At 33.2% G+C, this 9,921-nt stretch overlaps 1 protein-coding gene across 1 annotated transcript; it reads right to left on the bottom strand.

Annotated features, from left to right (window-relative positions):
• Window positions 1–440: 440 nt before the first annotated feature.
• Phum_PHUM569790 (Vesicular acetylcholine transporter, putative) lies at window positions 441–2,287 on the bottom strand (the record flags this gene model as incomplete). The annotated part of the gene is made up of 2 exons (XM_002432060.1): window positions 441–2,244; window positions 2,277–2,287. The coding sequence occupies 2 exons, from the start codon at window positions 2,285–2,287 to the stop codon at window positions 441–443; spliced, it is 1,815 nt and encodes a 604-aa protein (XP_002432105.1).
• Between the last annotated feature and the right edge of the window lie 7,634 nt (window positions 2,288–9,921).

Genomic DNA, 9,921 nt, shown 5'->3' with positions numbered 1-9,921 from the left:
GCAAATGGGAGGAAAATTAAAAATAATAAAAAAAAATTTTCTTTGCAATGTTGCGACAAAATTCTCATAAAAATAAATAATTTTTTTTTTTTATTTCGGTGGTTTTTAATAAATAATTAATTAATTAATTATCGTTAATAATTTAATAATAATTATTTATTTATTTATTTATTTTATCGTAATTGACTTTTCCGTTATGATAATAATAATAATAATTATTATTATTATTTATTGCTTTTTTTTTAATAATTGATTTTTAAATTTTCTCGTCGTGGCTTTTCCGACTTTTCCGGATTTTTTTTTTTTTTTTTTTTTTTTAGTAAACCACCGGATAATTAAAATAATAATTTATGTATGTATTCGTTTAAATGATGAAATAAACAAAATGGCGACGGGAAATCAAAAAAAGAAAAAGAGAAAATATAGAATGAATAATCATTTTAATATCCCGTTCCTCCTCTAAAGGGATTTTTATTTTCGTTACTCCCGGCGGCGTTTGATATCCCTTCGGTTTGCCTAAAGGGATTTACTGGACCCCTTGCAGAGGGTGCTTGAGAATCTTGTTGGTAGTATTGCTGATAAGATTGATATTGATTTTGACCCTCTTGGGTCGAAAGTTGCGATGAGTAATTTTGTTGTTGTTGTTGTTGATAACCGGTTTGATGTTGGTAGCCTTGAGAATATTGGGAATTGTAGGATCCCTCATCGTATCCCCCGGTATGTTCACCATCGAGTGTCGTTTCCGCATAATTCCCTTCCGTGTCTTGCATTCTACCATAGTCTAAATGATTTTTATAATTTTGATCGAGCGGTTTTTGATCTTGCATGGAATACGTTTGATATTCTTTCGCCGGAGGATCCGACATGAGTATGTTGGCTTCGTTTTGAAACGGTTTGAAATCGTAGATGTTTTTTATATACATTAAAACCGGAGCGTAGAGCAAATTTGAGAAGGCTATGAGAAAATTTAACGCCGTGAACCCGATGGCTTCGACAACGCCTCCGGCTATTATGGGCCCCACGGCATAGGCTATGGAATATGATATATCAGCGATTGCGTAAATGCTTCCGTACACGGAAACGTATCTAACGTCGACGAGGTATCCGAGAGTAGGCAAAAGTGCGGTATCTATAAGTGCTATCCCGAAACAAATTCCGCATATTGGTAACATGAGCATTTTGTACGAACCCGAAAATGGTATTATGAAGCAACACATTCCTTCGAAGGCTAAACCGCCAGCAGCCATCGCCCATTGCCATTGAGGATATTTTTTTGCCATTTTAACCGTCACAACGACACCTATGACGTGTGGGAAAAATGCCGGAAGCCAAATCATTCCAATTTTCCAATTATCCGTCGTCAAATTATCTTCCATCCACAGGGATATGGTCGGTTCTAAAAATGCCAACGCCACGTTCGACATCATCAATGCTCCCGCGCACACGGCTATATACGGATCCATCAATAGTCTCCATATTGGTATCGTATCCGGCGATTCGGCTTTGGCTTCTTTTATGATCGTTTTCAACGGTTTCATCACGAGCAAAAGCATGAAACCATCCGCTAGGGAAATGAATGCCAAAATTAAAAACGGTACTTCTTTTCCGGCAAACTGATATAACGCTCCGCCGAAAGGAGGTGCCACCAGACAACCGAACGATATGAAAGCAAGTGCTATTCCCAAAGCCTTCGATCTTTCTGCTTCTTCTGTGAATCTATCGGCTATCATAGCCAAACCGCTCGTGTCGGCAAATGCGCTTCCCACTCCTTGCAAACTCCTTGCAAAAAACAACAGGCCGTAACTTCTACCGCATGCGAAAACGGCCGTGCTTAAAAACATTATCGTCAAACCTATCATCATGGGTATATCGTATCCGATTCTATCGATTAATGCTCCGCTAAATGGATTTATCATTAGTTGAACGATGGCTTTGGAAGCGAATAAAACTCCCGTCGACGTATCCTGACCGTGATGATCGTGTTTGACGGGTCCTTGGGTACCGTTCGGCGGTAGAATGACATCGATTTGTTCGTATGCTCCTATGTACCTCAAATAATCCGGTATTATGGGTACGATGACCATATACAACATGTTATCCAATAGCAGGGCAATGGATACGATGATCAAAACGAGCCTTCTTTGATAGTGTGGCTCCTGTAGTTTTGCCCATATTATATCCTTGAGTTCGCCAACCTCAAGGTTGATAACCGGTATATTAAATGTCATTTTTTCTTTTTTTTCCCTTCGTATAAAATATATATATATTCAGGTTACCTTTTTTTCATCGCGATTTTCTACTACAAAATGATATGTTTGAAGCAAAAAAAAAGGCATTAATATGATATGTTATCTTCATAATAATTTTCTTCGACTGTCATCAAAGGTCACTTTATCACACGTTGTTTGTTGTTGTTGTTGTTGTTGTTTGTCGAGTGGTTTTTTCCGACACTCTCTTAGAATCCCAAAGTAGCCGTGCGGGTTGGACAGGTCACAAGGCAACCTTGAACAACAGAGATAAGAAACCAATTAGTATTATGATGATAACATTGATATAACAATGGATGAAGAATAGTAAGAAGGAAAGGAGGCTACTTTGAGACACTATAAGTTTCACTCGACCTACAAAATAAATTTAATATACAAACCAAAATAGAAACACGCAAAAAAAAAAAAAGCAACCGAGAACAGGAGCGGTACTAGGAAAATCAAAATATAAAAGGAAATAGAGAGTGAAAAGTTTTATAATGACAACTGGACAAAAATCTACAACTGGATAAAAATTTAACAAACGTTTCTCCAGTTTATATTTTTAAACATTTTACGCGATTGTTCATAATACAAACAAACAAACAAACAAAAAAAAAAAACGGAAAAAAATCCTGGAGAAAAAAAAAAAAAAATGAAAAATTACGAGACGTTACGAGAGCCCACTTGACTTTAAAAAAAAAAATATTTACAACGTTTTAAAACGACATATTTTACACGTAAGATAAACATAAGTTACACGTAATTTATTAATAAAACGTAATTCCAAAAACAAAAATGGCGATTTCTCATAGAAAATGTAAATGGCACAAAAAACAAAAAAAAAAAACAAAAATAAATAAATAATAAAAATAAAAAAAATTAAACGAGATCGTTAAGAATCTTTCTCTCTCTCTCTCTCTCTCTCTCTCTCTCTCTTTCTCTTTAAAAATAAAAAATTTTCATTTTAATAACAGCGGGGGGTGGGGGCGGGAGTGGGGAAGCTTTCGTTTTGAATGCGTGAGGGTGCGCGGGGGGGGGAGGGGGGAGGAAAGGAAAGAATAAGAAAATTTCTTTAAGGAAAAATGTGGTGGTGGTGGTTAAAAATTAAAAAGAAAAATGTGCATTTTTTTTTTTTTTTTTTTTTTTGAAAAATTACAATTTAAAATTATTTTTTTTATTAAAAACTTTTCTTTTCTTTTCTTTTCCAGCAACAGCAAACACTATATAAAACTTTTTACAAAAAAGTTTCGAAACAAAAAAATTTCCCAAACGCCCGCCCCCCGCCCAAACTTTATTATTTTGTTTCTAAAAAAAAAATTTTTCCTTCTCTCTCCTTATAATTTCAAGGTTGTTAAAAATAAAAAAAAATTTTGTCATCGATTTTTTTTTATAGAGCAAAATATAGCTTATAGAACAAAATTTTATAGTAGTTTATAGAGCGATATAATAATTGCTTCTGCCACTATAATAAAATTATAGTAAAAGAATTACGTAGAGAAAACCAAAAATCAATCAACGGAAAACTATAAACTTATTTTTATTTCACGTTCGAATTTTTTTATAGCGCTTTAATAGTCTTTACGTAAAACATTAATTTATCATCATCATCATCATCATCATCATCATCATCATCATCATCATCATCATTATCATTATCATTATTATTATTATTATTATTATTATTATTTGAAACGAAAATTTATAGACTATATTTTATTTAAATATAAACAACAACCCTACAACTTAATGTTTTTGAACTATATATATTATTAACTATAAAAATTATTTATTGTTCAAAATAATATCATCGAATGATTTATAGCGCGCTATTTTTATACGAGAGAGAGAGAGAGAGAGAGAGAGAGATTGAGAGAAAGGGGGGAGAGAGAGAGAGAGAGAGAGAATATAAATGATAATTAAGAAAAAATACCATCGCTATATTAAGACAACAAAACTCGTTTTTTTTTTTAATGAGTAAAAATTATAAACTATATAAAATAGTTTTATAGTTTATTATAGCTTTCGTAACGCCGAGGGAAAATGGCGGTCGGAAGTTGGGGGGGAGGGAGGGAAACGGAATGGGGGAGGGGAAAAGTTTTTTTTTTTTTTTTTTTACGGTATATAAAAAAAGGAAAAATTAAACCATTTATTCGTATAAACTAAAGGTTTTAGTGACGTCGAAACCTTTTGAGACTTGATGGAAATGTTTGTTCGTGGCGATGACGATAATGATGATGAAATTGTTATGCATTTGGTCCTTGTTAAATTCTCTAGGGGGAAGGGGGGGGAGAAAGTTTGACGTATGACGTCACGTCAGTACGGTTGATTTTACGCATTAATCTTTTAACGTGTATTTTAATATTAAAAAAAAAAAAAAATGTTACTCGTAGAATCCCTTTCGATCCCCTTCCCTTCCCTCCCCCCCCAAAAAAAAAAGGATAACGGTTTTATTCCCGGGAGATTTAAAAGTTTTCAAAAAGGGGAAAACAAACGGAGGGAGGGAGGGCAGAAGAATAAGGGTTGACAAAGAAAAAAAAAAGAAAATTTTACTAGTTGTTGAAAAAAACGTGCCAGGGCGGGGGGGGGAGAAGAAAACAAATTAATTTTTTTTAGTTTTTACAAAATAATAATAATATTATTATTATTATTTTTTCTCCAAACGATTCCAGCGGTTTAAACTGGAGAAAAAAAAATATTCACACGTGTATCGGATATTTTTTATATGATACGTCAAAAATAAAAGAAAAGCTTTCGCATTTTTTTTTCCCATTGATTTCCCTTTTAATGATTCTTCCCCGCTCGCCCCTCCCCCGTTCCCCAATCTTCCAGTATTATTTCCAGTAAAAAAAAAAAAAAACTGGAAAATTAAACGTTTGTGTCCTTTTTTTTTTTTTGCTTACGATGAATTTTCATAACAAAGCCTGTAATTTAACGTCGATTCATGTGAAAAAAATTAATTTTCTTTTTTTTTTCACTCCTCTCCCCTCTACCTTTCCTCCATCATTTTCCCTTTTCTCTCTCTCTCTCTACCCTCTCTTTCTCTCTCTTTTGTTTTCTACCTCACTCTCTCTCTCTCTCTCTCTCTCTTTATTTCTTTAGCTTCCTACCTCTCTCTCTTTCGTTTGCTCCCTACTTCCCTCCCTTTTACTTCCTATCTCTCTCTCGCTCTTTCTTTTACTTCCTACCTCTCTCCCTCTCTCTTTTGTCTCCTACCTCTCTCTCTCTTTCTCTCACACTTTCTTTAAAACTTTCCACGCTTTCGAAAATTATAAAAATCTTATTTGAAAATTACATTTTAAGTTAATAACACGTTCCAAAATTTTCTTATTATCATCATCATCATCATCATCATTATTATTATTATCATTATTATTATTATTATTATTATTATTATCGTAAATTCCAGAAAAAAAAAACAATTTTTTTCCAGAGTTGATATAAAGTTTACTTACAATTTTTTTTAATCATCAGAAAAAAAAAATGAAAAAAAGAAGACGTTAAAAATGTCAAAGGGATCCCTTTCCCGTTATCCTGCTTCCCTCCCTCTCTCCCCCTTCCTTCCCCGTCCCGTTTCCCTCCCGCAAAAAAAAATATTAAATTATTTTCACGATAACCCGATTTTTCCAGAAAATAAAAAAAAAAATTTATTTATATATATATATATTTTTCAGGTTTTTTTTTATTTTTTTATTTCATTTGATTTTTAATATTGAAAAAAAAAAAAACGATGACGTAATAAACGTCGATGATGATGATGATGATGATAATGATAACGTCAGCATCAATATCGTTAATGTTGTTATTTGTCGAGTTTTTCGTAAAGCTTCTAATAATATGAAAATAAAAGGTAATTTCCTGTTGCTATAGTAATAAATTTTTCTTTTTTTTTTTTTTTTTTTTTTTTTTCTGTCGTCAATGAGAACTTTTAGCCCACTTCCTTTTTTTTCTACGGGGGGAGGTGGAGGAGGAGGAGGAGGAAAAGAATGGAAAAAGAGGGAAAAACGAAAGGTAGGGTTTGAAAAAAAATTTTTTTTTCTTTTGCGAGGGGGGGGTGGTTTACGGGCACGTACGAGGTATGAATTTTTTTTTTAAAGAAATAATTAATTTGTGCGGTACGTGTGGGGAGGGGGATGACGGAGGGATAGGATAGGGAAGAAGAACAAGGAGAGGGGAGAAGGAGTGAGAAAAAGAGGGGAAAAAAAAGTTGTAAAATCAAAATTTTCCGTGACGAGAAAAAATTAAAACGAAAAAAAAAAAAATTTTTTTTTTAGGAGGCAGGAGGGGGAGGACAAACGGTTTCGGGGGTGTGACAAACGTGAGAGAAATGCTGGTGAGGGAGGAGGGGGAGTGGAGAGATCGAAAAATTTCAAGTGACGGAAAATTATTATTATTTTTTTATTTGATGAAAGAAACGAGAAAATTTTTTTTTAAATTTCTTACAAAAAGGAGAAAAGGTTCAAAGGTCACGGAGGGGGGAACACGAGGGGGCGGAGAGGGGGAGGGCAGAAAAGAAAATACGAAAAGAAAATTTCAAAGTTAATAAATTTTAAATTTTTTTATAGAAAAATTCATTAAATATTTATTCGATCCTCGCCTATCAAAAAAAATTTCTTTTTTTTTTTTTTTTTTAATATTTGCACGTAATTAACGTTAACCCGAACGCGTCATTTTCTCCAGGGAGGGAGGGAGGGGAGAGGGGAGCTGGAGAGCTGGAGGGGAGAATCGATTTTTTCCAAAAACGTACCAGACGACCAGAAAACAAAAAAGAAAATTTTTTTTTTTGTTTCACTTCTTCCACGTTCATTGATAAATGTGCGTATCTATCGTTTGTTAAACCAGGTGTAGACGCATCCAACATTTCGCACGTTTATTTAAATAATTCATTTTATTTTCAAACTTGTAAATTATTTTCTCTCTTTCTCTCTCTCCCTCCCTCTCTCTCCCTGTCTCTCTCTCTCTCTCTTTCTCTTTCTCTCTCACTCGCACACTTTTCCTTCTGCTTTTCTCTTTTATCGATCGTTTTACAAAAATAACTGTTTTGTTTTGTTTGAATATATATATTTTCCAGTTGCGGTTTGTGCGGACGGACTCTTTCTTTTCTTTTTTACAAAATCATCGATTGTTTATTATTATTATTATTTTTTTTTTTAATTGTATATTTTCAACGAATCACAATAAAGATTTTCCCATTATTATTATTACAAAAATTCCTGGAGAAACTTTATAATTTTTCTTTTTTTTATTCCCTTCCCCAACTCTCTCTCTCTCTCTCTCTCTCTCTTTTCTCCCGGTTATATAAAACGAGTTTCGTATACGGTGATAATAATAATACTAATAATAAATATTATGACGTCATAAGGTATAAAATTTACCGCTGGAGAAAAGAAAAAAAAAATTTTTTTTTAAAAGAAACGCGTATGACGACGACGAAAAAAAAATATAAATGGAAACAAACAAACGAACAAACAGAAAACTTTTTTTTTTTTTTTTTACTACAAAAGGGACTAATTCCAGGAGTGCGTAGTTAGTGTCTAGAAAAAAAGGAAAAAGAAAGAAAAAGGGGGAGAAAAAAAAAGGAAAACAAATCCAGGGAAACTGTAAAAAAAAAAAAAAAAACATTAATTGAGTTTCTGGAAACGAGTCATCATACAAACGGGAATGAACACAAACAACCTCGGACTCTCCCTCATCGTTTTCCATCACATTAACATTTTAAAAGACGTGTTAGTTCATATTCCAGGATTTGTGTGTCGGGAGGGGGGGTGTGCGCGTGCAAAAGACTTTTTGAAAATGTGCGTATATGTATGCGTACGTGCGTTCGTGTTTGGATTATTTATTAAAGTCTTTTTAAATAAATAATATTATTATAATGGAGGAAAGAAAAGAGAGAGAGAGAGAGAGAAAGAGGAAGGATGATGAAAAAGAAAAGGAGGGAAGAAAATTTTTTTGAAAATTAAAGATGGCGGCGAGGGATGACCCAATTTTCAATAAAAATTTAAATGTTGTTTCCTTAATCGAACAATGACAACCCCCTCGACATATATTTATTTATTTTTAATTATCTTTATAACGCGTGTGTTTCACTACCCCCTCGACCCCATCACCAACAACCACCACCACCACCACCATCCCCATTTCTCTCTCCCTCCCTCCCTCCTACCCCGATGAGTTCATCAATTAAATTACCATCCTCCCCTTTTGTTTGCATTTTGATTAGATGGGAGTGGAAGAGAGAGAGCACAAAAAAAAACATGGATGCAATTATGTTTTATGTTTTAAACTTACCGGTATCCGGTATCACGTTTTCTAACTTGGTAGCAAAATAACCTTTTATGTTGTTTGCCACCTTGTGGGGCGAAGGGGGTGCTACACTTGTAAGTGCTTCAAGGCGCGGTAACCGACCCAGCAATCCACGTGATTCCCCTTCCGACGGATTTTTTTCCGTCGGTGATTCTTTTTCGGTATCCGTGATTGTTCCGGTACTTCCGAGATGACGAGGAACGCTAATGCTACGACAAAAAACAAAAAAAAAAACGTTAAAATCAAATTGAAAGGAAATTATAAAACGAAAATGGGAAAAAAAAAAAAAATGAAAAAATTTTGGAAATCGATAAACTAACGGAAACCTCCCCCACCCTGACCCTCTTCCTCCTCCTCCTCCCCCCCGATTTTGCGACACAATCATAATAATCACCTGAGAAAATATTATCGGTTTTACACAGAAAAAAACAAAAAAATTCGATTTCCGGTACGTGTATCAAAAAAAAAAAAAAAAAAAATCGTGGTATTAGATTCGAAAAGAAAATTTCCTTTAAAAAAAAAAAAAAAAAAATTTTCCAGGAAAATTGGTAAGAAACTTACCTTTTTATTAGAACGGTAAAGCTGGAACCGTCCAGTTATAGTTAGAGACCCACTGTGTGTGTGTAAAACTCAAAATTTTTGGAGGGGAAATTTTTTTTTTTTTTTTTTTTTCCAAACAAATTTCAGGGAATGAAAATTAAAATAGGAGAAATGATGAGAAGTGGGGAGAGGGGAGGGGAGGGGAGGGATACGAAATTCAAAAAAGTAAAATTCAACCGGAAAAACCTAAGCTAAACGTGAGAAAGTTTTATTAATCCTGGAGAAAGCTTTCTCCAGGCGAATATTACTGAGTTTGCGCTCAACATCCACGTTATTTGATTCGATAAAATTTCTATTACGTCATCAATATCAGTTTTATACTTTACAATTTTCCTTTTTTTTTTTCCTTTTTTTTCCTTTTTTCCTTTTTTTTTTCCTTTTTTTTTTGGCATAATTTCTTTTTAGTTTTTCATTTTGACATTTGAATTCTTTTTTTTTTTTTTTTTTTTATTTCTTTCCAAAAAAAAAAAAAAAAAAGAAATTTTCTCCATGACGATATTGATGGAAAGCCAAAAAGGAAAAAAAAAAAGAAAAACCCTTAAAACCAATAAAAAATAAAAAAGTTATAACATCTATTCGATTATTATTATTATTATTTGACGCGTATTTTTTTTCCCCCAAATAAATTTTAGCAGACGAAATCACATTACGTTCGAATACGTTTTATTAATAAATAAATAAATAATAATAATAATAATTTTTAAAAGAAAAAAATAAATTTTTTTTTTTTCATCACCAACACCAACACCGGTACGACTTTGGTCGTTATGGT

The sequence above is a fragment of the Pediculus humanus genome, genomic scaffold (genome assembly GCF_000006295.1).
Source record: "Pediculus humanus corporis 1103172108302 genomic scaffold, whole genome shotgun sequence".
Taxonomy (NCBI): domain Eukaryota; kingdom Metazoa; phylum Arthropoda; class Insecta; order Psocodea; family Pediculidae; genus Pediculus; species Pediculus humanus.
The sequence above is the reverse complement of the archived record's forward strand: the minus strand, read 5'-3'. Positions and strand labels throughout refer to the sequence as shown.